The 25,361-nt window shown below is 39.2% G+C and overlaps 3 protein-coding genes, 1 non-coding gene and 2 pseudogenes across 5 annotated transcripts; 5 read left to right on the forward strand and 1 right to left on the reverse strand.

The window, feature by feature from the left end:
* Positions 1–1,069: 1,069 nt before the first annotated feature.
* LOC143558965 (putative serine/threonine-protein kinase PBL11) lies at positions 1,070–3,684 on the forward strand. The gene is made up of 5 exons (XM_077047693.1): positions 1,070–1,272; positions 1,560–2,058; positions 2,361–2,503; positions 2,588–2,681; positions 2,775–3,684. Exons 2-5 carry the CDS (start codon positions 1,905–1,907, stop codon positions 3,152–3,154), a joined length of 771 nt encoding a protein of 256 aa, XP_076903808.1. The 5' UTR covers positions 1,070–1,272; positions 1,560–1,904; the 3' UTR covers positions 3,155–3,684.
* LOC143558957 (putative serine/threonine-protein kinase PBL9 pseudogene) lies at positions 1,221–1,893 on the forward strand (annotated as a pseudogene).
* A 2,071-nt stretch (positions 3,685–5,755) lies between the features above and the next one.
* On the forward strand, positions 5,756–8,107 carry LOC143558966 (putative serine/threonine-protein kinase PBL9; annotated as a pseudogene). Its single transcript, XR_013139838.1, has 6 exons — positions 5,756–6,003; positions 6,091–6,355; positions 6,443–6,578; positions 6,670–6,812; positions 6,886–7,007; positions 7,194–8,107. The product of XR_013139838.1 is annotated as a putative serine/threonine-protein kinase PBL9 (transcript).
* Positions 8,108–9,002: 895 nt separating this feature from the next.
* TRNAK-UUU (transfer RNA lysine (anticodon UUU)) lies at positions 9,003–9,075 on the forward strand. The gene has a single exon. It is a non-coding gene; the product is annotated as a tRNA-Lys (tRNA).
* Positions 9,076–10,669: 1,594 nt separating this feature from the next.
* On the forward strand, positions 10,670–14,132 carry LOC143558958 (uncharacterized). The gene is made up of 8 exons (XM_077047690.1): positions 10,670–10,784; positions 11,850–11,966; positions 12,063–12,312; positions 12,442–12,727; positions 12,812–12,911; positions 12,988–13,131; positions 13,617–13,724; positions 13,815–14,132. The coding sequence occupies exons 1-8, from the start codon at positions 10,716–10,718 to the stop codon at positions 14,121–14,123; spliced, it is 1,383 nt and encodes a 460-aa protein (XP_076903805.1). The 5' UTR covers positions 10,670–10,715; the 3' UTR covers positions 14,124–14,132.
* Positions 14,133–14,139: 7 nt separating this feature from the next.
* On the reverse strand, positions 14,140–24,655 carry LOC143558967 (expansin-A4-like). The gene is made up of 3 exons (XM_077047695.1): positions 24,473–24,655; positions 23,427–23,745; positions 14,140–14,757 (listed from the first exon to the last, which is right to left on the reverse strand). The coding sequence occupies exons 1-3, from the start codon at positions 24,618–24,620 to the stop codon at positions 14,448–14,450; spliced, it is 777 nt and encodes a 258-aa protein (XP_076903810.1). The 5' UTR covers positions 24,621–24,655; the 3' UTR covers positions 14,140–14,447.
* Positions 24,656–25,361: the final 706 nt, after the last annotated feature.

The raw sequence follows: 25,361 nt of genomic DNA on the forward strand, positions 1-25,361 counted from the left end.
ATGAACAAATGTTGGTTGACTTTGCGAAGCCTTATTTAACTAGCAAAAGAATGGTTCTTCAGATTATGGACCCGCGGATTGAGGGTCAATACTCTGCAGATGTGGCCATGAGAGTTGCAGCTCTTGCAAAGAAGTGTCTCGCGATAAGACCTAAATACAGACCGACTGCTGATGAGTTGGTGAAAGTGTTGGGACAACTTCAACTTCCAGATTTGAAGCAAGGGTCGCATGTTCGTAGAAAATAAACGAGTTGAACCGAAAACATAGTGGCAATAAACTGTTGGTAACCCTTGGCTGGTGTCTTCCTTCTAAAGGTGGTAGTGTTTGAAAGTGTGACAAAATAGTCCCGTTACTAATTTTATAGATGTAATATAGATAAGAGATGGTTTTAGCAATATAGTTTTATTAAATTAATACCATCAACTCGATTTTTATACGAGCGAGCTAGCATTTGCTCGAACGTATCTACAAGCTAGCGAGCTTAAGCTAAATCAACTTATGTTTAACGAGATATATTATCCGATCTGGTGAGTAAATTACTAGCTATTTGAATGGTGCTAATCAAAACAATTTATTAGTCTTACATTTGTTTTATCATAACAAAATTAAAGTTTGAAAAAATAAGGATACAACAAAATTAAATTACTTAGGCTCGTTTAATGTTAAATTTTTATCACTTCGATCCATACTTCCATAGCTGGCCTAGCTTAGGCTTGTTTAATGTTTTTTCTTAAAACACTTAATAAATAATTTAAAACATGTATAAACTAATTAATAAAAAATAAATAAATCGAGTCCGATGAGCTGGATTTAGAAAAAGAGCTTATAACGAGCTGAATAGCTGATATCAATATGTTATACTCCTACATAATGCTATTTTGCATTAAATAATGTATGTTTCAACTACATTTATTTGTTTTAAAGACCCGGCTCGATGGATAGGGTGATATTTTGTCTTGTTCATGGATTTAGGAATACATACATAAAAATGTTACTATTTTAATCCGAAAATTGAACTCTTTGTTCATATAATAACACAACGAGTAGTTGGAAACTCTTGGTTTTATTAGAGAAAGTTCTCATGAAGCCAACCGCGTATACTCAATATATAGACTTTCGATCGTTGTTCACACTCACCAACTGTTATATTTAAGCTCACTGCCAACAAGACACATTCTCTCTCAACCCTGTAATCTAAATCAAAAAGAAAGAAGATTATAATGGCTTCTTGTTTTCGTTTTCGGTTGAAAAGAGAAAGTTCTCGTATTGATGGTGAGTACATCACAGGTAATTTGTTCTATGTATGAATTGATTATTGTTTTTTTTTTATGTTAATCAATCGTCATGTTGATATACAATCATACTGGGTCGTTTGACTTTGTCAAAGGTCACATCACTCATTTATTTGTTGTCAAACACCGCAAAATCTGCCCCTCATACGATTGACCTCGTATGAACATTTCCCCCTTGTTATACGTTAGTGATGTGATATAGTGTGTCATTGATGTTTGTATAACTTCAGCCAATCAATAAATGTACTTCTTAATGTGTTGTGACAGTTAATGTTGCATCTGCAACAATACCACCTAGACCAGCTCGAAGCCAAGATGAGATTTTGCCGTCGGGAAATCTAAACTCGTTTAGTTTCCAAGAACTTAAAGCAGCCACCAGGAACTTCCGTCCCGATAATTTGTTGGGTGAAGGTGGTTTCGGTATGGTTTTTAAAGGCTGGATGGATGAGCAATCGCTTACCGCAGCCAAACATGGCACAGGCATCCTTATTGCTTTAAAGAGGTTAAACCAAGAAGGTCTTCAAGGTCACCAAGAATGGCTGGTAATTTTTGCAGTTTATGATTTTGAAACTTTTACTTCGAGCAAACTAATATCTTGTAATAGTAATAATAATGATAATAATATTACAGTCGGAAGTTAATTATTTAGGGCGGCTGCATCATCCAAATCTGGTACAAATAATCGGTTACTGCCTAGAGGATGACAAAAGGCTCCTTGTCTATGAGTTCATATCGCTTGGCAGCTTGGAAAACCATCTTTTTAAGAGTGAGGTTTCTCTCCATTTTTAATTTTAGATTTACCTAAATGTAGTTGGCCTCCTAGTCATCTTATGGTCTTAGGTTCGATACCTGACTTAAGGAGGTTTATCCACAGTGGTGGGTTTCCTCCTTGATGGTGCATCAGGTGAGTCTGGCCTAGAGCGTCAACATCAATATGGATAGTTGACATGTCGCCTCAGGAAGACTCACTCGAGTATTGGGGGGTAGTTCCAAACGCTGTTTAAAAATATGTTTTACCCAAATCAATCCGATTTATCTGGCCACTTTTAGTGTTTCAATTTGATATAGGGGGTCCTAACTTTCAACCGCTTTCTTGGAACCTTCGTTTAAAGCTGGTTATTGGTGCCGCTAAGGGGCTTGCATATCTTCATAGCCTGGAAGCAAATGTGATGTTTCGTGATTTCAAGTGTTCAAATATCTTGGTTGATTCTGTATGTCTCAATTTCCTTGCATAACAGCCTTTTGTTTTATGTTTAGTATTTTTACACGATATGTATATGTTATTATTATTTCAGGACTACAATGCAAAACTTTATGGATATGCAAAGAGTCATGTGTCCACAAGGGTCATGGACACTTATGGATATGATCCTGAGTACATGGAATCAGGTTATAACTAGTTTGACAGATGATAATTATTTTTGTAGTAATATGTGCACTGAAATTTGGAACTAATTTCAGCTAGATATTTCTTGAATTCAGTACTCTCATGTCTTCATGAAGGTCACTTAACCGAAGGAGGCGACATCTACAGCTTCGGGGTGGTTCTACTTGAAATTTTGACCGGAAGACCATGCGTTGACAACAACCGTCCATATAATGAAAGAGTGTTGGTTGACTTTGCTAAGCCTTATTTGACTAGCAAAAAAAGCTTTCTTCAGATTATGGACCGCGGGATTGATGGTCAGTATACTGCGGATATAGCCATGAGAGCTGCAACTCTTGCTAAAAAGTGTCTCGCGAGAAAACCTAAGGACAGACCGACTGCTAATGAGTTGGTCAAAGTCTTGGAACAACTTCAACTTCAAGAATTGCAAAATGGCTCAGAAACAATGATGTTGGTTGCCACTGGCAATGTTTGAATGTGAAAGATTCAATAGTCCTTTTACAATCATGAATGTATAATTTCTAAAGGTGTAACAAAGTAGGTTGTTAACCGAGCACCAAGCAAGTTCGACTCAATATTTCTATTTGTTCCAAAAGTTAAGCTCGTATCGGCTGTTCCAAAAGCTAATTTATACAAATTAACAAACAAGTTAATCAACCCAAAATCAACTTGGTTTTTATACGAGAGGGCTACCTTTGGCTTGAACATGTGGCGGTGAGCTGGTGCTACTCAATTTTGAAACAAGATGGTCTTGCATGCGATGGACAAATCTAACCGATATTGAGGCACTAATGAGTGCCGGTGTATCACATATTCAATTAAAAGAATTCGCGACAGGAATCAATTTTGAAAAACATCTTAAAGGAGTCCTTTGTGGATCAAGCCAGGGGCGGACCCACGTAGAGATTAGAGAGGATGGGGTTCCCAGGACCTCAATGTTTTCTAAAAGTTTTTAGATCGAGGCTGTATAATAAATTTTTAAGGGACTTGTGAAAATTGGTAGACGAGACCCATACTATGTATGTTTTCTAATGAATAATGATCTTAAATCTTTTTATTATAATATTGTTTTTTATGACGTTCCTTGCGCCAACCCGACTCGAACAACGACCGACCCGAAAAATAAATATCATAAAAATGACCCCCCCCCCCAACCAACCAATTGTGTAAAATTATAATTCATGTAAGCAAGTGGTGCAAATTGCAAATAAACAGATTGGACAGTGACATGTAAATTGAAATTTTGTTTCAATCAGTTGTCAAAGAGCATGCGTCACTGATGTATACATATAATATCAGCATATTATGTCATAATGTTTTAATAATTTTAATAGAATACAAAGGAATATAGTTAGAATATATCTTTGTAAATCATATTGTGATTATGTTTCCTTTGTATTGAGCCCATTATAAGGGATAATATGTATTCTATTAAATTGAATTAAAATGTTGTAGATGGAATAACCACATGACACAAAAACTTAACTTATCCACTTTTATGTGAAACATAATACTTATTCGTTACTAGACTTCACTTGTTCTTGTGATATGATTTAATAAATATGGTAAGGAATCAGTATTTTAGTGAATTGACTCGTAGAGTAAAGTCAAACAAAGCTATTGTGTTCTTTCATGCAAGTATGCAACTATACAATTTTGAATTTCATTATAAACAAAAATGTTCAATAACTTTTGTAACAAAGATATATATTATTATAAAAATTGATTTTGTCTACTATTACTCTAATAATATCTTTTTTCTCTTCCTTCGAAAATAGGTGTAGGAAACCAGGGCCGTCCCTGAGATTTCGAGTTTTCAAAACGAGTACTATAAAATGCCCCTTCATTGCTAGGCCCGGACTATAGTAATATATATTGATTTACTACATTACCATGTTTAGTCCTAATAACATTTTATTGTATTGTTTTACGTTTAATTAACTTGTCATATTTTTTAGGCCTTTATTGGTTTTCTATCAACCATTTTCAACCCTATTTATTAGCTAAGGTTAAATTTTGCTTTGCAACATATATAATTTTTAAAAAATAGAAAACTTCAAACTATTACCGAGACTGTACTGTATAGGAAACTGTCAAGATTTTTAATAGTGTAGTATAGAAAAACCGTGATACTTTTTCATCATAATTTAAAAAATAAAAATAAATAAGATTATAAAACATATAATCATATTTGTATTATTAATATTATTGACGAAGACAGTGAAAGAATGTATATTTCAACTACTTTTATATGCTTTGATAACGAAATTTTATTCATTTTAGTTATTAATGTGAAGATAAGGATGTCTTAAAACTCGAATCCGTGTGACTCGGCTCACTGGATCTTGAAAGGGTTAAGTCTTAAGCAGGTTGTTGACCCTATTCCTTTGTCTTCTTACTAGTTTCATAATTAAACTAATAACAATGCCATTAATTTAATCCGATTCCATCATTTCCACCATTATTATACTCTTAAACTATGGACTTGTTTAATCCAAGACTTGAGATGGTATTTAGGTTAAATGACCAAAATGTCCATTTGCATTTGCCTAGTTATTTCACATAATGTCTGCCCTCAATCTCGTCGACCAAACACTTTTTAATCATCAGCGATGAGATTTTCAACCAATAAGATTCTGCCACACGTCACAAGATTGTTGGGCCGAGAGTTTTTTTTATAATCGTCGGAGCCAACGAGATTATTTTAGACGTCCAATGAGATTCATTTTGGCTTCCAACGAGATTTTTCTGGCTTCACGCGAGACTTTCTTGGCTTCCAACGAGATATTTTTTGGCTTCTGATGAGGTATTTATTGCTTGTGACAAGATTTTTTTTGGATTCCGCCGATATATTTATATATTTGGCTTCCATGAGTTTTTTTTAAGGAAGTGACAGAATCTAGTTAGTTAAAAATCACGTCGAGTAATGCCAAAAAACCGTCGATTCGACGAGATTCATGGGTGGGCATTTCACAAACAAAATGATCGGACATTTTCTTGACTTTGACCAATGAACCAGACATTTTGGTAATTTTGCATGGTATATAACTTATCATTCAAAGCTAAAGCAAGTTGAGTAATGAATTAATTGAAAACTAAGTCAACCCTTCTGTCATTGGCTTTATTCAAGAAAGGTTCTCGTGAAGACAACCATATACACATAACATAAGAAGACTTTTGATGCATGCATGTTCACACTAACCAACTGTTTGATTTAATCCCCTACTCACTTCTCTTCACAAGTAATAATAATTTGAATCAAAAACATTCATATGGGTTCTTGTTTTAGTGTCCAGTTTAAATTAGAAAGTTCTTGTCATGATGGTGGTGATTTGAATAAATAATAATATTGTTCTTATTAATCTTGATCACAAATTCATATTTATTAATCTTTTTAATGTGTTTTGACAGTTAAGGTTACATCTGCAACAATATTACCTCCTAGTCCTAGAAGCCAAGATGAGATTTTGAAGTCAGGAAACTTAAAATCTTTTAGTTTCCAAGTACTTAAAACCGCTACCAGAAACTTTCGTCCCGATAGTGTGTTGGGTTCGGTTTAGTTTTCAAAGGCTGGATAGATGAACAATCGCTTACAGCTGCCCGTCCTGGGACGGGCACTGTTATTGCGGTTAAAAGATTAAACCAAGATGGTATTCAAGGTCACCAAGAATGGTTGGTAGGTGTCACACTTAAGCACTATGCAGTTTTATTATGAAACTGTTTACTTTGAGTAAACTAATTTGTTTTAATGTTAATGTTATAGACGGAAATTAATTATTTAGGGCAGCTGCATCATCCGAATCTGGTACAGTTAATCGGTTACTGTCTAGAGGATGATCAAAGGCTACTTGTGTACGAGTTTATGTCGCGTGGCAGCTTGGAAAATCATCTTTTTAGAAGTGAGGTTTCTTTCCATTAATCCATTGTTAATTTTAGTTTGTTTCAAATCAATTTAATTTATTTGACTAAATTATGGTTAATTTGATATAGGGAGTTCTTACTTTCAACCGCTTTCGTGGACCCTACGTTTAAAGGTGGCTCTTGGTGCTGCTAAGGGGCTTGCATATCTTCATAGCCCGGAAGCAAACGTGATATATCGCGATTTCAAGTGTTCAAATATTTTGATTGACTCGGTATGTGTCAAACTTGTGGCATAACACATTTTGTTCTATGTTTTTTTTTTAATTATTATTTTTACTATTTCAGGATTACAATGCAAAACTGTCTGATTTCGGGTTGGCTAAGGACGGGCCGCTGGATGGGAAAAGCCATGTTTCCACACGGGTGATGGGTACATATGGATACGCGGCTCCTGAGTACATGGCAACAGGTGAACTCTTTTGACAAGTATTAATTATTTTTGTAAAAGTTGAAAAATTAAACAAAATGTGTTTATGGGTGAGCCTAATATGTATTCATTGACGCTTAAAAAGTTAAAAAAAGAAAAAGAACCAATTTTGACACCTACAAAATAAAAAAGATTTGTTGATGTTAATACTCTCATTTTATAATGATGGTCACTTAACTGAACGAAGCGACATCTACAGTTTCGGGGTGGTACTTCTTGAAATCTTGACAGGAAGACGATGCATTGACAAAAACCGCCCATCTAATGAACAAGTGTTGGTTGACTTTGCTAAGCCTTATTTGTCAAGCAAACGACGGGTACTTCATATTATGGACCAGCGGATAATTGGTCAGTATTCTTCGGAAGTAGCCACAAGAACCGCAGTTCTTGCAATGAAGTGTCTTGCAAGAGAACCCAAGTTCAGACCGACTGCTGATGAGTTGGTCAACGTGTTGGAACAACTTCAAGAATTGCAAAACAGGTCAGATCTTAGTAGAAAAGAAACGGGTCGGAAACATAATGGTAACAAAAATGCTAGTTACCCGAGGCAGGTGGCCACTAGATTTGGGAGTGTTTGAAAGAGTGAACGATCATACCGTCTTTGTACGGTCATGTAGTTGTAATTTCAAAGGTGTGACAAAGAAGATGATTTAAAGAAATGGGCAAATTGCATCAAAAATCATCACTTTAGTTTTTAGCATAATGTTTGAAATTGTATAGAAGGGAGAAATGACATAAAAAGTAACAAATTATGTACATAGGCTTATTTTGCTCTTTTTTGTGGTGGGTTATCTTTTTAAGTCAAATGATAAAGATAGATTTAAAAATTAGATTATTGATTATTATTTATTAAGAGGTTAAGTTGACATAAATAAATATATGAAAATAACTTTTGTCCTCTGCTACCCACATATTAATATTAGTATATTAACCTTAGATGTTTTTTAGTTTCAACAGATTGAGAGTAAAAATTTCAGTCAATTTTTTTGTTTCAACAATTGGTAGAGCGCGTGGCTTTTAACCACGTGTCCGTGGGTTCGAGTCCCACAGATTGCGTTTTACTTAGCTAACTAATTGCATTTTTTTATTCGTTTTCGGTCATATGTGTCCACAAAGGTTATTTGCCTGCAAACTTCTTCTAAATTATATTGTGTAATGCTATCGAATCATATACTGTAATTGTATGCTTTAATTTGTGTTAAAGCATTCTACCAACATTCTTAGGTGGACTCAATTCGCTATTTTTCATTTGGTGCGTTTTTGTTCCATTCAATCTCATCAATATACTGATTTCGAGTAACATACGCAACAAAAATAAAATTATGGAAAGTGATGGTTTCTGTAGTCTTTAATAGCTAAGAATCATCACAAATGATGATTAAAAGTTAATAGAAACCATTATTTTTAATCATCTAATTAATCAAGAGATTGGCATATTATGTTTGGTTTTGAATGTCTAGCACACACATCCTCTAATCTTACTCTCAAATCTATATTTCTAATCAACATGTGACATGAATATCTAAGCTCAATAGTTTCTATATCATTTAATAGTCAAGAATAATCACATATCATCATGATCTTGCCCATAGCCAATAACCAAATGATCACCAAAACTAAAACTAAAATCAACACTAATCACATTTATAAATGGATCGATTTAAGTTATGTAAAATTCATGATAAAACAGATGTAAAACAAAAATAACATGAAAACATAGAAACAATGTCCAAACCTTTACATATCATGTTCAAGTGTCTATTCCCCATCTCCATTGGCAATTTTAGCCGCCCACTCGTATATATTTGATTAAAACCCGACCCACTCCATTCACCAACTAGTATATATTTGTGATGTATGACATTGACTTCACGGAGGGTAGACATGAAAACTGTAATAAAAGAAAGAGAGAAATTAACTTCTAATTGCTTAGTAAGAAACATACTTAAATATCTGAAGTATAATGTTTGTATGAGCCGTTCTAGCTCAGTTGGTAGAGCGCGTGGCTTTTAACCACGTGGTCGTGGGTTCGAGTCCCACGGATGGCGATTTAACTTTTGTTGAACGTATTTTTTTTGGTTCAGTTTTGATCATGCACATTTACAAAACCGAGTAAACGCTTAGCATCTGAAAACATCCTATGGATTATATTGTTTAATCCAATCGAGTAAACATAAGTTACTAGATTAATATGGAAGGCCATGTTTATTAAAAGACACGAATAGAGTTTTCATATTGAATGTGTTATGTTTCATATTCTTAGGTGATTCAGCGCGCTAGATATCCAGTTGATGTGTTTTGTTTTATTCATTATCTCAAGAGTAGTGATTTCCAGTAACGTACAAATTTATGAATAAAAAGGAAAAAAGGTGTCACATAGTTTACCAAATCATGCTAATATGTTAGATTCACATCAGTTCTTAACGTTTCTATTATTTTAAATCCATAGATTATCGATCAATATTAAGATTCACTATAGATAATTTTAATAAAGTCAACTCCGCCGGAGGCCGCAAGTTCAAATCCGATCCCAACTGAATTTTACTGCAGCGGGCATTCGGGCGGCAAGTATTCCCGAAACATAATATGGTGGGTGGGTAGCTAGCACTTTCTGTGATAACGGTCGTTTGAGGTCTCCTTTTACCATTGGGTAACCCCAAGTAGTCAGGCTTTATTCCTTACATGTTCAAAAAAAGTAAAACAAAATAACCTATCGTTTTCTTAAACCATTCTTTGTAGAGGGGGCAACAAAGCCCTCCACCGTGCAACCTCATTGGCCACGTGGGCACCTGGGGCAACAGTCCCTCCCCATGTTGCCGCCCCGAGGATTTGGTCTTATGTCTGTTGGATTTGATCCAACTCATCAAAAAAGGACATGGCCGGCCACACATCCCCACTTCTTCACCACCCGGTCTTCACACAACCCCCCCCCTCCCTCAACGGCGTACCGAGGGGTTACCACCCCTTTGCCGGACTCTTTGTCGCCCATTGAGGACGGTCTTAATGACCTATTTCAGATAGTTTGTTTAATAGTAATATAGTTGTGACACACGTTCATGTAGTTTGGGTTAAAACTAGGTCGGGAGGGTCGTATTTATCGTGGGAGGACTGGGAAAGATTTGTATTGTAATGGTTTGGGGTGATTCCCTGTTAGTGTAATTCGGCTAGGTCCAGTGGCTTACTCTGCCAGCTTGGGTTGTTTGTTGTTTGGTTGTTGGTTTTCAGCTTGGGTTGTTTGTTGTTTGGTTGTTGATTTTCTAACAATATTCGTTTTTATTTGCCGTTGAATAAAAAAGTTGGCAAGCCATGTGATTAATTAAGGTTCATGATCCAAAATTTGTCTTGCCTTGAAGTAACGTAATGTCGTGTCCTGATTTAACCAAAAATTTATATGTACGGGTTGGAATCCAATGCCAGCTTTATTCAGCAATAAATACATTTTGGTAATAATAAGATTAATAATATCAGTATAGTCAACATCTTAAAACAAGTATCACGGGTAAACAAAAAAGGTTACGGTGAAGGTTTAATAAATTTCGTGGGTTTCATGTCACCACCGCTTTATTCACGTTTCATATTGGTATTCCTATATATTAATTATTATAGCTTATTATGTTTAATCTGCAATAGCCTTTTAATTAATTTAATCATTATAATTCTCTTTGTGATTCGTGGATCCTTCAATAGAATGAAATTTGAAGAGCTCATCATGCAGGAGACTCAAGAGAACCAAAAAACATTGGCTCTTCAGCAAGAGGTGTCATCTATCATTTTCCAACATTTGTCTATCAAATTTATGTTATTAGTTTATTACTACTACAATACTTAGGAACTTAGGATCACCGGATGTGAGACTCATTTATTTCGTAGTGCCGAATGATTATGTATGTATATAAGGTGTTTTTCTTTGCTTAATTATAACTAATGGGTGATGCTAATCGGACACCATCTCCAAGTCCACATCATCGTGCATGTCATGTCATACGGGTTGTATGCTGTCAAATTAAGTCCGTACGTCATAGCTTGTCATTTCATGCAAGGGCATATGATAGGGTGAAATATGGTCATACGAGTCATATGAAAGTGGTCAAATCAATAATTTATTTGCTCAAACACATCATATGGGGAATAATTGGCAAGCAACACGTCGTACGACGCATATGATCATTTTCGTCTTTAATACAACCCATATGACCATTTTTTTTAATCTTTCATAGGGCCCATATGACTAAGGGTGTGTACAGTTTGGTTCGGATATTACTATATTAGCCTCAACCGAAACCCAAACCGAAGTCATTGGTTAATCTTTTTGATAACCAATCGGTTTTCGGTTAATTGGTTCGATTTATTCGCTTACTTTATCAGTTTTTAATTCGGTTAATAACCAAAACCAAACTTGGGCTAGAGACTTTGAAATACTTAAAATTGAGGTATAAACACGAATAGACGGATAAAAGCTAGAAATACATGAACATATGAATGGTTCAGCTCGGTTTGGTTAATTTCGATTAACCGAGGGTATCCAAAAAAACCCATAACCGATTTTAGGTTAATTCAGTTAATTACGTGCTTTCGTCGATTTTTGATTAACGGTTCGGTTATTGCTCAACCCTGCATATGACCATATTTGGCATGTCATACGGCCTTTCTAACAACGGATGGCGTTTCAGCCCCTAATATTTTTTTTAGAGAAAACACATCTTAAACTTTAAGAATTTAAGCTTCTTATTTTGGTTTTATAATCTTAAAATATATATCTAGTAAGTTTTAGTAAATATGTATAATAATTAAAGGTACTCAATGAATTGTGTGTGATAAAAAGGTTGAGCAACTTGAAGAAGAATTAGAAGATGAGTTGAAACTGAGCAAAGTCTTGCAGTATGCATTGGATGGTCCTTGTTGTCCATGTTTATCTACTCAAACTCACCTTCCCTATAAGGTGCTACATCAATATTTATTTATAAACTTATAATATAAAAATAACTATTACTATAAGAAAAAAGTATTAACTGTTTTAACTGCCTTTTAAGTACAGATAAAAGAACTGCTTACGGAACTCGCCACGGTGGAGGAAGAAATCAAGTGGCTTGAAAGAAAGGTCCACAAGTTGAACCTCAGTTTGTACATTGAGAAAAAACAAACCCGAGAATGGGAACTGCAGCAGCTAAAAAACCTGCATCGGCGTCACCAACGACCACGAATAAAATCACATAGACGACATCAAAACCGACCAAAACTTATAAACAATAATCATGGATCACAAGACTATGAAACGCAGATAAGATGATCTTCATTTGGGCTTTCGGTCTTACAATCAGACGACAACTCAAGTTATGCATATTATAATAATAACACAAGAAATCCAAATAAGTTATCTGAAGAACTTATAAAGTGCTTAATATCAATATTTCTAGATATGAATCAACCGTTTCCGGACAGTGAAGAAGGTTCAGATATTGCACACAAGCAAGTTTCATGCATGAGTTCCAAAAGCTTTATTTCCAAAACAAGTTTTAATTGTACTGCACCAACATTTTTCTTTCATGATAACGGGTCAAACTTTGACCCGTATTCGATATTACTTGACTTTGATGGTGCAGTTAGAGACATTGGCCCTTACAAGACTTTCACGCAAATTACACGAACAACCCTCGACCATACACGTATTTCCGAATGTTCGGTAGAAGTTGGAAAACTCAGGCAAGTTAAATGATATATTTATTTTTTAGAAAATGTTTATTATGTAATTACATTGTAACTAATTACATGTTATTTTTTGTTTAGAGTTTTGATGCAGAAACTATGCAGTGTGAAGTTGAACTTATTGACATGTAAGCAGAAGTTAGCATTCTGGATTAATATATACAATGCCTGCATAATGCATGTACTGTAAGAAATCTTGAACTTGTATGAAAAATGTTGTAATAAACATAAAGTTCTAAGTTAATATTTTGTTGCAGGCTTTTTTACAACATGGATTGCCCTCAACACAAGAGAAGCTGCTAGTTCTCATGAATAAGGCAGTGATTAATGTGGGTGGTATTGTGGTTAATGCATTAGCCATTGAACACTTCATTCTTAGGCATCCATCAAACTCAAATCATGTAAGTTGACACCATAAATAGTTCAAAATCTTTAATAACTTTTAAGATACGAATCTTAAGCAGAACGCAGTCTTTTGCAAGAACACGCAAAATAAACTATCCATTTTTTCAATCTTTTTTTTTTAAAATAAAAAATAAAAAAAGTGTTGAAATGCAATATTTATTCATCTTTCTTGAAATTTATGAAAAAAATATATAATGTCATTTATATTCAGGATCACCTTTACGTGTGTAAGTCATGTGTATGTTATATTATTTACACATGTGTAGGTAAACGGTTGAATTTAGGATAACATATGAACAAAATAGTTTAATTACTTTTACGTACATAATACACACATTTACATTTAAAAATTATAATATATTTATAAATGTAAACAATTAAAAAGAAATTAAACAATTTAGGTCTGTTGTTTTGTTCTCGTAATAATTTAGTGTGTTGTTGAACCTCACCCACAAATATATATTGTTGCTATATTTACAAGGGTCTAGAGGATGAGAGAGAAATATTACTAAGACACGCTTATGGGTTAGGATTCCCCGAACCCAATGTGACATTTGCTCTTTGTAGAGGGAGTTGGTCTTCACCAGCGGTACGTTTGAATCACTATTTACGATGTAACTATTATATTTTAAAACTAGATTAATTAGTATATGGTTGTAACTTGTAATGTTATTTGCAGCTGAGGGTTTATACAGCCGAGAACATAGTGAACGAACTAGCCAGAGCGAGACTGGAGTATCTAGATGCGTCGGTGGGTGTTATTAGCAAAAAAAAGATTATGGTGCCAAAGCTTCTACAATGGCACTTGAAGGATTTTGCAGATGACATGGAGTCACTTCTGGAATGGATTTATAGCCAGTTGCCACAATCGGGCTCGCTTAAAAGGTTAATAATGGAGTGTCTCAATGGTGAAACGAAAGCCAATCCGGCTAAAATGATAGAAATACAGCCATATGTCTATGAATTCAGATACCTGCTGCCTTCATGAACAAAATATGTAAAACTCCAAAAATATCATATCAATTTCATAAGTGTATTCTCATTTCTTACAATGATAATAATATGAAATAATAATATATAAGAAACTGAAAGTTGCGGGCCATCAGGAATTGCGACACGACTCTCTAGTTTATAGCCACTTCAAACCTCTCAATCGCATTCTTTCCTAAACTTTACTCGTATATGATATAACTCTTTTTCTTTCAAACCTAACATCAATTAAAATCACACCTAGTACACAACTTCTTTATTATAAAGCTTGTGTGATGAATATTAGTAAATGTTTTAATTAACCCGTTTAGCACCCAAGTGGCTAAACTCGAAAATTTTTGCCAACAAAGGTTTGTCCAAAATTCCAGTTGGCGGGAACAATGTTCCATGAGGTAGAAGTGCGACGATCACTGCCTCTGACCCTAAATGAAAGTGATTGGCCAACTAGCACTGCATTTGATTGCCAGTTTTGACCCCAGTTGCGGCTAAGGCTCATCCATCCGGTCCTTGAACCTTTCACCCATGCTTGAGTTATGTCCCCTGCTCCCGCGACGTTAGTGATCAAAACCAAGTTAAAGTAACGGAAACCGTTGATGGTGAATCTTACACCTCCTTGTTTTCGACATGGCACCCTATGTGAGAACAACAATGTTACGTAATTAGTAGTTGTACAAGGGTAAATTGGTAAATGTGAATTAAACAACAAGAAAGACCAAAAATTTACAAACACGGTTTTGTAGGCTGGCCCACGCGGCCCGGTTTTCAGGTGTGAAAATCAAGATGTTTTGAAAATTTAATACATAAGCTAAAATAGTAAATATACGTTTTAAATTATTTAAAGGTTTTAAATGTTATAAGACTGATTTTTACAGTATATTTTAATTTTATCACAAATTTAGGACAAAAATATTATTTCATTTCTTTGGTAAATTCTAAACTTTAACTTAAAATACCTAACAATTATTTATTCCCGTATAACTATAATTGAAAAATATTAAATAAATGAGTTAAACTTAAACAGATAACACGCGAGCCTATAGAGTTCACACGGAACACAACCGTTTAACTAGATATGTTCATGGGTTAGTGAAGAAACACTAAGTGACCCCGACAGATTAAGGATAATCTTAGGGTTAAGTAGATGTTTCCCACGAGGGTTAGATCCGGCAAAGATGGTTATTCTTCTCAACCTGCAAAACAGACACCGTAAGCTCGTCACTGAGAAGGGGGGGGGTTCCTCCTTGTGACCACCCTCCGGCGTGAGAATCAGACTAGGTTGCTCTGAATATAAAGTGTATATAGAGAGAAATAGCTAGAGAGAAGATGATGATACCGTTCCAAGGTGTTGGAATATTTATAGCCGAATGTAGGTTTCCAAGCAGGTACGGCCAGCTGTATATAATATTCCTTTTCCACCAACTATGGGCTACGTTCGTGCCACGTTGGGAGTTGGTGGGTACGCAGCGGCTGATAGTGACATTTTGTACTGGAGCGTGCTCCTCCTCGTACTATTGTCAGTGAGCTGTCACCCTGTGATTGGTTCATGGGTTGCTTTTGTCAGATCTTGTCTATTTTGTCCATACCTTGGTAGGTATAGTACAAAAGATCTTCTAAAAGCGTACGGACTGGCTCTTTTGGGCGGGAATATTCCCGCCCTGCTCAGTCCTTCTTCAGGTGACATTGCTGAATTATATAAGAGTTAGTGCCTTATGCGTGTAGCCTTACTGTTAGTGCGGGTAGCCTTCCTTCTTGGCTTGTACCCACAGCTGCGGGAACAGGCAGGGTACTGTACCAAGGGAGGCTTTCCTGCGGGGACAGCTGGCTTACTGCGTGTAAGGTCTTCATCTCTCTGAGCATGGTGGGTCCTGCGGATCCAGCTGGTCTTTGCGCAGACGTACCTCTTCAAGGTGAGTCTTGCGGGTCCAACTGGGCTTTGCGGGGACCTACCTCTTCAAGTCCCCCCAGTCCATTGTTCTTCTCATGAATTGTTAATAAGTGAGGGGAACTTTTGGACTTTAAGTAAGGGGTTTTAAAGAGGGGTTTTCGTTTTTAAGGTTCTCCGCGGGGATTCTTCCCGCGGTTTTCCTAATGTCACTTGCAGAAAATTCCCGACTTTTCTGCCTGATCTTTGGGTATGATGCGGGTAGGTGTAACCTCTTCGCAAATCAGGAGCGTTGAGTTTCACTTGTGTAGATTCTCCACGAGGTTTTGGTAGTTTTAGACATAGTGATCAGTTATGTTAAACGACCAATTCCACCTTGGAGCTTCAAACAATCTAGTTCTCAACGTTCCCGCCATGCGGGGGTGTTATTTCTCTTTCCGCAAGCATGACCCATAAGATCCTTCTTAGCTTCAATTCCCTGCAAGTGCTAAGTATGTGAAGGGTTTCGCCTTGACACTGTACCCGCACATGTCTTACGGTTTCTTGCTTTCCAAGGTAAGGGGGTATATTCCCTCTTATTTTTGAATCTTTTTGAAATTCGAAGGGTTGGTGAAAGGATAAGGACAGTCCAAACGGTTGAAAGGACGTTGGCGTCTTCTGACGGTTTCAGGACGTGCAGGAAGTTATGACGACGTGACAGCATGTGGTCAATCAGGACGCTTTTTCAGGTGCGTGGGCGCGAGTTTTATGGCACGCGCCCTTTTGACACCTGTTGCCAGCTTGCTTTATCCACACGTGTCGCCGTGTCATTGCTCATGCGCCTTCTCTCTCATCCGCATTAAATTCATCGCATTCATTGCGATGAGTATATAAGGTGGAGAGGGTGTATCTCGTCCCATACCTTCACTTCACTCTTCTTCTCCTTTTAAGCGATTTCTGGCGAATAATCATCTTTTCCGGCGAGCATTCTCCTGAAACCGCTTTCTTTCCTGTTAACATTAAAAAATGTCTTCTCATGACCCAGAGGTTAACGTCGAGGAGTCCGACGTTTTCCTTGAGAACCTGACATCCACGTCCGATAAGGACGATAAGAGTACTGCTGGCGAGTGTCAGTGTACTCTTTCTGTCAATGTATACCATTACATCGTCAAGAAGTTCATGCTGGAGCCCTATGAGCCAGAGTTCCCGGAGGCCGACCAGACGGTGTACGACCCTCCCTAAGGGCAAGATAGGGGTTTACGCTTCGTTCTTCTTATATGGGAATCTAAGATTCCCATTAACGAAGTTCGTATACCGTGTTTTGGAGAAACACGGTGTTCATTTGACGGAGGTGCACCCAATGACAGTTGCTAAAGTTCACCATTTTGAATGGGTGTGCCGTATTTTGGGTATCGAGACTCTAGTCGACCGCCTGATGACCTTCTACACTTGGAGGTGCGTCCAGGGTTGGTATACCCTTGTCACCCGGATCAAGGGTTTGAAGATTTGCGCTACTGAGCGTAGTCTTCGTTCTTGGAAGCGGGAGTTTTTCTACATCTCCGCTCGTGTCGTTCCCATCGCGATGTCGTTCAAGAATGGGAGGGCACTTCCTAACCTTCCGGCCTCCAATTACCAGGAGACGGAATGGTTCACCAAGATTTCCCAGATTCGGACTCCTGTTTATCGCCTCGCGGAGTCTGGGATGGTCATGCTTGGGATGAGCCGCGTGTGGAAGGATGCCGGGTCTGGGACGCCGCAAATACCCATCGTTCTTGAATACGGTTTGAACTATATTCCTTATGGTATGCTCCGTCTTTTGTGTTGGTTTAGGATTTTCTTCTAACATTGTTATCTTTTTATTTCAGAGGGGAACGACTTACAGTCGCTTTTGCACCCGCGGGAGACTGGTGGTCCCGCGCAGTTGGGTACTCGTGATCTTGATAAGAACGAGTTGCCCATTTTGGAGCAGACTGCGGATAGATTCGTAGAGGTCTACCCGCCAGGCCACGAGATTTTTAGCGCCACTCGGCCAGGTAAGGAGTTCTTTAATCCTCGTCCTCTTCATGCTCAAACTTCTGCTGGAATTCCTCTGATCTTGTCATCTTCTGATGAGGGATCCGCAGATGGGCCTTTTATTGTGAGGAAAAAGAAGGCAGCTGGCGCGAAGGGCAAAACGAAGGTTGCTACCTTCGTTGACTTGGGGAATCAGTCTGATTCCGAGACTGAAAGTGAGGAGGCGGCGGGGAACCTTGGTGGTGGAAACGAGGCCACTGTCTCAGAGGTTGCGACAACGGCTGTCACTTCCGAGCCACCAAGCGTTGAGAAGGTGACTGGCGTTAAGAGGCCAGTTTCATCGGGTCCATCTCCGCCTGTCAGGGCTTTCAAGGTCAAGAAAACTAGTAAGTATACTTTTTGTGTACCTTTTCCGCATTTCCTTCCGCCTTTGTTTTTTATATGTTTGGTTTCTTTATGCAGGAGTGGACTTATATGCTTTTGAGAGCGGTGCGGGAGGAAGTGGTTCAGGACCCACGACGATAGGTTTGGTCAACCTATCCGAGGCGATGACCCAGGCGGCTGCGCCTGTTTCTGGTACTAGTTCAGTTGCTTATACTGTTGAAGCAACTGTTCCGGTTATGACGTCATCTGTCATGGCTGCTGTGCCGACGATGGCGTCCAGTTTCGTTGCTGCGTTGAGCAGTTCAACTTCTCCGCCGACCGTCAGTGCCATCTTTACTACATCATTCACCGGACCGGCGGTGACTTTTTCTGCGAGCTCATCTGCAGCGGCTACCACGGTTATGAGTTCATCTCAAATGAGTTCATCTCCGATGGTCTCTACCTCAGTGGCTTCTACAGTGTCAACGACTACTTCGTCCTTGACCGGTTCTTCAGGTATGTTTAGAGTTGGGACCTCTAGACTTACCTCTGTTGATGAGGGAGTCCAACCTTTGCCTCATTCCCATCTCCTTGACCTCTTGGATGGATATCCTTTAGGTTCGGGTGATGGGTTTAGCGGCTATCGGCCTGTTATCGACCTTACAGGTGCGTGGGGTTACTTTGGCCTGTTATCCCTCCTTAGTCATTTTTTCTTAACTGTTTTTTGTTGTTGCAGTTTCAGATTCCAATGAGGTCTATGCCCCAAGGTGGAATATCCGCCGAGGCACGACTCTCAGGACGGCTGCAGACTGCATCGACTGGGCGCGCCATGCCGCTCCAAGTGGTGCATTGGGGGAGGCAATGGTTAGTTACCAGGAGGGCCGGTTGTCCACTGAGCTCCGGATTCTTCTCGCCCGGATGCAGCCGCGTGTCGAGTTACTTTGTCGTGAAAACGACAAGTTAAGGACTGCGCATAGCTTGGAGGGGGCTCAGGTGCGATCACTGAGAGAAGAAAATAAGAAGCTTGCCGCCACCGCTGCTGAGAAGGAAAAGGCCTTCAAGGATCTTGAGGCCGAAATCCAAGCTAGGCATGAGGCCCGTTCCAAGGCTACCCAAGCTGTTAACGAACAGCTTAGGTTGGCCAAGGAAACTGCGCGCAATGCGACTGAAAGGGCCACCAAAGCTGAAGCTGTTGCTGAGCCTCTATGCGCTGAAAATGAAGAATTAAAAGCTAAACTGGAGAAGCTTCAGCAGGCTCATGAGGCTTTGGCTTTGGAGGATGCCAAGAAGCTACAGGAGCTCTTGGATCAGAAGGGTGTGCTTGATCGCACTGAGCGCAAGCTTAAAAGCGTTGAGGAGGCTGCTGCCAAGGAAGTGCTGCTTGCCAACTTAAACAAGAATGAGGCTGAACGCACACGCGATCAAGCTCACGCTACCCTTCAAGAGGCTCTGTCCAATAAGGATTGGCTTCTATGAGAAGCGTTGCCGCAGGTACGCATAGCTCCATAATTCTCTTTGCTTTTTGCTCTTTTCTTTATACTTAGAAAAGTTTTTTTTTTTTTTTTGTAGGTTGTGCATCGGATTTTCCCGAACACATCCTATGATGATGCCATGAGTGCAGCCCTCAACGCTTCTCATGAGGATGGAGAGAAAGCTGGTTTCTTGCTTGGTCTAGGATTTGCAGAGAAAGGCATCCCGCCTTCCAAATTTCCTCTACACGATGTTGACACTGAAGCTGCCTATGACCAAGCTGTGAACCAGTATGCTGCTTTCTCTCATCCGGTTGTGGAGAAGGTTAATGAAGTTGCTGCTGCTGATGACGGGCTAGCTGTTCTCAAAGCTTTCCTCGAACCGCCGCAGCCGACTGATGGTGCGGGTTCAAGTGGGTTTGGAGAGAGTGGTCCCGAAGCCTGAATCTTCAGAATCCTCCAAGTTGTTAGGATAAATTTGTACTTTTTGTAGGCGGGTAGATACCTAGCCATTTTGTAATGTTTGAACAGCTTTTAATGTGAATATAAATGTTTTGTTAACGCCTTGCCTTGTAAACATTATATGATTTGCTCATGCATATTTTAGTTTAACTTATCAATTTTCTAAGTGTTTTGAATAAGTTAACCTTTCGAAGCGTGTCAGATAATAGGTTAATGTTCTGTTTCCTCTATCATGATTGTGCGGGTAGGACCGTCACTTTCACTTAGTAGGATGACCAAACTTTATCTATATCTGACATGCGTGAAGGTTTTCCTCATCTTCCCCTTAGAAATTTTTACAGTTTCTGTGTTTATGCGGGTTGTGCCGCTTTCCACACGCAACGACTTACTTCCTCCATCACTTATTTATGCGGCGAATACCGGCATATCAGTGTGGTCAGTTCATAAGTATAAAGGTAAGGCTATCAACCTCAATGTGATAAGGAGAATCATTTCCATTAGAAGTGGCTCTAGGCTTGTTCGTTACAAGTTTGGAATTGATCTACATGTAGCATCTGCGTAATTGAGCTCCATTCCATGTTCTTGGGATGTGGGTGCCATCGAGCCTTTCGAGCCGGTATGCGCCCTTTCCCAGAACTTCTTTAATAATGTATGGCCCTTCCCAGACCGGGGCCAGCTTTCCTGGGCGCTCCTGGTTCGAAGCTTCGTTGTTACGCAGTATGTAGTCTCCTACATTGAAGTTGCAGAGTTTCACCCGCGTGTTGTAGTACTTTTGCATTTGTCGCTTGTAGTTCTCTTCACGCGTTGCGGCTAAGTCTCTGCGCTCTTCGGTTAGCATAAGGTCTAACCGTATTTCCGCATCATTGTCTTCTGGTTGAGTTATGACTCTTGGTGAGGGTAGACCAATCTCGATTGGAACCATGGCTTCAGTGCCATAGGTGAGGCTGAACGGGGTTTCGCCTGTGCTTGCTTTTTTCAGCGTTCTGTTTGCCCAAAGGACATGTGGAACTTCGTCCACCCAGCCGGATCTATGCTCCAAGAGTCTTTTCTTTATGCCATCGACGATGCTTTTGTTTGCTCTTTCCACCTCACCATTACCCTGCGGGTGTGCCACTGAGGTAAAGGTGTGGGTCATTTGAAGCTCTTTCAGCCACTTTTGTAGCTTCTGGTCAGCAAAGTTGGTGCCGTTATCGCTCATCAAATTCTGTGGAAGTCCAAAACGACAAATAATAAATTCCCAAATAAATTTGTTGATATGTTTTGCGGTTGTTTGGGCTAGGGGTTTTGCTTCTATCCACTTGGTGAAGTAATCGATGGCTACCACTAGGAACTGAACGTTCCCTGCTGCTGTGGGAAATGGGCCTGTCACATCGATGGCCCACTTCTGGAATGGCCATGAAGAAGTGACTGGAACAAGTTCGTTCTTTGGGCGATGCGTGTTGGGTGCGTAGAGCTGGCAGGACTTACATTTTCTGATGTAGGTCAGCGCATCCGTGTGCATCCCCGGCCAAAAGTATCCCGCGTTGTTCAGCTTAGCTACAACTGCGCGTGGACCTGCGTGTACCCCACAGATGCCTTCGTGTACTTCCCTTAGGAGGTAGTCGGCATCTTGGTCGTCAACGCATCTGAGGAGTGGGCCAAGAAAATTACGCCTGTAAAGTATGTCATCAACAAGTTGATAGTTCAGTGATTTACAGCGTATCTTTCTTGCCTGTGTCTTTGACTCTGGTAGTACACCCGCTGCAAGGTAATTTATGATTGGCGTCATCCATGTTTCCGTGCCGGTTTGGATGACACAAATTTCCTTGTGCGGGACTGATGGTGCTCCAAGAAGTTCAACGCGGATGTCCTTTCCCAAGTGGGTGAAGGCTAACGACGCAAGCTTGCTTAACGCATCCGCAGACTTGTTTTCGCTTCGCTTGATGTGCACAACTTTGCAATCGTTAAAATCGCGCATAAGGGTTTTTGCTTGTGCGAGGTACAGGGCCATTGTGTCGTTCACGGCCGTTTACGCCCCGTTTATCTGGTTGGCTACTAGCATGGAATCCACGTGGGCTTCCAAGTTTTTCACCCCCATCTTACTCGCAATTCTTAATCCGGCCAAGAATGCTTCGTTATTCGTACTTGGGAAATCCAGCCGAATAGCGTAAGTGTATTCTTGGCCTGCTGGGTTAGTTAGTTTAAACCCTGCGCCTGAACCTTCGTTGTTGGCTGCTCCATCAGTGTAGAGTCGCCAGACATCGTTAATGTCTTGTGCTGGAGAGGGTTGAGCCTCTTCCTGGCACTCTTTTTCCCGCGAAGCGGGGACTTCTGCAATAAAGTCGGCCAAGACCTGGCCTTTTATGGCTGGTCTTGGCTTGTACTTTATCGCGTATTCTCCCAACTCAATTGCCCATTTGGCTAGGCGCCCTGACAACTCGGGTTTGCCTAAAACATTTGCAAGTTTGAAGTTGGTGAGAATGGTGATTGGATGGCCTTGGAAATATCGTCTTAGCCTGCGTGAAGCCTGTACAAGCGCTAAGACTAATTTTTCCAGGGTGGAGTACCGGGTTTCCACGTCTGTTAAGACGCGGCTTACATAGTAGATGGACATCTGGATACCCTTTCGTTCTACTAGTAAGACTGCCCCAGTTGCTCTGTCTGTGGCGGAGAGGTAGAGAATTAATTCCTCCCCAACTTCTGGTGCTGTGAGTGTTGGGAGTTCGATCAAGCGTGACCGAATCTCTTGAAAGGCTGCTTCCGCTTCTGGTGTCCAGCGGAAGTGCGTTTTCTTTAAGCAATTTCTCAACGTTGACACGAATGGGAACGACCTATCCGCATGGTTTGCCAAAAAGCGGTTAAGTGCGACTAGTCGTCCATTCAGTGTTTGAGCCTGTTTGACGGTAGTAGGTGATTCCATTTTCATAATGGCTTCAACCTTTTCGGGGTTCGCTCTGAAGCCATCTTTGGTAACGATGACTCCTAAGAACTTCCCCTCTTCCATCCCAAATGAACACTTGCTCGGGTTGAGCTTCATGTTTATCTTTCTGAGCGTGTTGAAAGTAACATGAACCCGTTTATACTAATTTCAAACAAATTTCGTGTCAGTTTCCTGTCGTGCAAGAAATTTACACCCATAATAAAGAAGACTAACCGGCGATAAGAAACAAGAACTATGCCGGCTCGGTATTCAGCTATTTTGAGAAACATTGGCATGGCGAGATCAAAATGGGTTCGAGGAGGGTTGCACCACCCGCCATTATCACTTGCCTGGGCGAAATTAGGCGGGCAGAAATTCGTGGTCGTGATGAAAATCGACGGGCTCCCGGGATGACACCACTGCGGGTCATTCGCACACTTGATCTCGAAACAAGCACCACAACTTAGCCCATTGTTGAATAGAGCAGTACTTAGTGCAGCTGTGTTAACACCATAGCCTTGGCTGTACAAGTTACCGTACCCACAGGCTCCACCTATAACATAATAAAATGAACTTTAGTTAAAGAACTTGTGAGCTTGTCCAATTGTAGCTTTTCTTGTGCGTGATAACTTTTTGAAACTAAGACCTCGTGTTTCAAACTAAAGATGTTTATCAACTTCCACTTAAGTGTGTCGTTATATTTGCCCGAAACCCAACTCGAATTCTAAGCCACCCGAACCTGAGTTAAAGAATACCCAAAAAAATTAAACACGACCGGCCCGAACCTTAAGTGGGTCAGTTATTGGGACACTTTTCCCAGCAAAAACCAAACATTTGGTATCATTTTGTCAAGTGATGTTTGTATTTTGAGGATAATATTTTGGTAGCACAATGTAGATTATATTTTGTGAACAAAAAATCCATTTTTCATGTAAGCCCGAAACCCAAAAAACCAACCCAAACCTTAAATGGTGTTAACTACGGGTTGGTTATCGGGTCACTATTTTCTATAAAAAAACCCAAACAACCTAAAACACAAAACCCGAACATTTATTGTCTTCTTGTTTTTTTTTATACTTGGAATATTAATTTTGAGATGATTGCGTCAAATAATGTTGTTTTGATATTTTGTGGAAATAAACAATGTCTTTTTCATTTACATTTAAAACCGAGCCAACCCGCTCAAACTTTAAAATTGTCAGGTGACTTTTCTCCGACCAGAAAAACCTGAAACCCGAAGAACACCCCTATTAGTTATTGAAAATGAAATGGTGACGTACCCATGGTGCCAGAGGCGTCACTGGCACCGTAGAAGGTGGCGTGAGCACTCTCCCATTGTCCTCCGGTGTAAACTCCCGGTATACGAGCGTTGACTGCCGTCAAAACCGAAAACACAAGTACAAAACAAGCTAAGCCTCTAACCTCCATTTTCACACACGTAAAGAGAGTTGAGAAGTTGGGTTGAATGTGTGAAGTCAGTGAAATGGAAACCGCTATTTATTGGGACTAGAGGGGTGAGACAAAAAAAATAAAGTGGGTTAAAATAATTTTATATTAATATAAATAACATTTTTTTTCCTTTTTATCTATTTTCGGATGTAGTGTGAAGATGTGTACATTAGTCACAAGTTGGCTTGACAATCTTGGACCCCTTGCATGCCCTATCTAATACAAATACTAATCATACTAATCGATAATATTTCATATCGACAACATAACCGGTAACTCTTTAAATTTTCACGTTTGTTACAAGCAACAATCTTATGGGCATACCCTTCATAGCTAGATTAACACTTGACGATTGATGTGAACTCGATTCCGCCCACATAGGTCATGAGCAAAAGGGGAAAACGTACATTTATTGTGTGTGAAATCGAGTTTAAACATATGATAATTATTTAAGTCCGTATGTAGTTGATAACAAAAATGAAATCTAAGAGTGTCATAGGTTAAATTGCAGTATTTCAATACCAATAAATTATGGCTTAATTTATTAAAATATTTGCATTTATTTAATACATACAAATTAGTTTTATGAAAAATTTAGACAGAATTGCAAATTTTGTCCTTTAAAAAAAGCCAAATTACGGTTCATGTCCTTTTCTAAGTTTCCTTGCAGGCGGTGTACTTTAAACTTTTTTTTCCTACAAGTTATGTCCTTTACGCTAA

This window comes from Bidens hawaiensis, unplaced genomic scaffold, assembly GCF_021521415.1.
Source record: "Bidens hawaiensis isolate Kalapana, Puna unplaced genomic scaffold, B.hawaiensis_p1.1 tig00019676_1, whole genome shotgun sequence".
NCBI lineage: Eukaryota > Viridiplantae > Streptophyta > Magnoliopsida > Asterales > Asteraceae > Bidens > Bidens hawaiensis.

Bases quoted from the DNA above. Each gene is read 5' to 3' on its own strand.
- LOC143558967 (XM_077047695.1), bottom strand. From the start codon at position 24,620: ATGGAGGTTAGAGGCTTAGCTTGTTTTGTACTTGTGTTTTCGGTTTTG. The intron at 23,746-24,472 runs GTACGTCACCAT...ATTATGTTATAG, and splicing joins TGACGCCTCTGGCACCATGG to GTGGAGCCTGTGGGTACGGT. The intron at 14,758-23,426 runs GTTAGTCTTCTT...GTTCTCACATAG, and splicing joins GTTCTTGTTTCTTATCGCCG to GGTGCCATGTCGAAAACAAG.
- LOC143558958 (XM_077047690.1), top strand. From the start codon at position 10,716: ATGAAATTTGAAGAGCTCATCATGCAGGAGACTCAAGAGAACCAAAAA. The intron at 12,313-12,441 runs GATCTTCATTTG...CAATATTTCTAG, and splicing joins CTATGAAACGCAGATAAGAT to ATATGAATCAACCGTTTCCG. The intron at 12,912-12,987 runs GTACTGTAAGAA...ATTTTGTTGCAG, and splicing joins ACAATGCCTGCATAATGCAT to GCTTTTTTACAACATGGATT.
- LOC143558965 (XM_077047693.1), top strand. From the start codon at position 1,905: ATGATAATAATATTACAGTCGGAAGTTAATTATTTAGGGCGGCTGCAT. The intron at 2,504-2,587 runs GTATGTCTCAAT...TTATTATTTCAG, and splicing joins CAAATATCTTGGTTGATTCT to GACTACAATGCAAAACTTTA. The intron at 2,682-2,774 runs GTTATAACTAGT...TCTTGAATTCAG, and splicing joins TCCTGAGTACATGGAATCAG to TACTCTCATGTCTTCATGAA.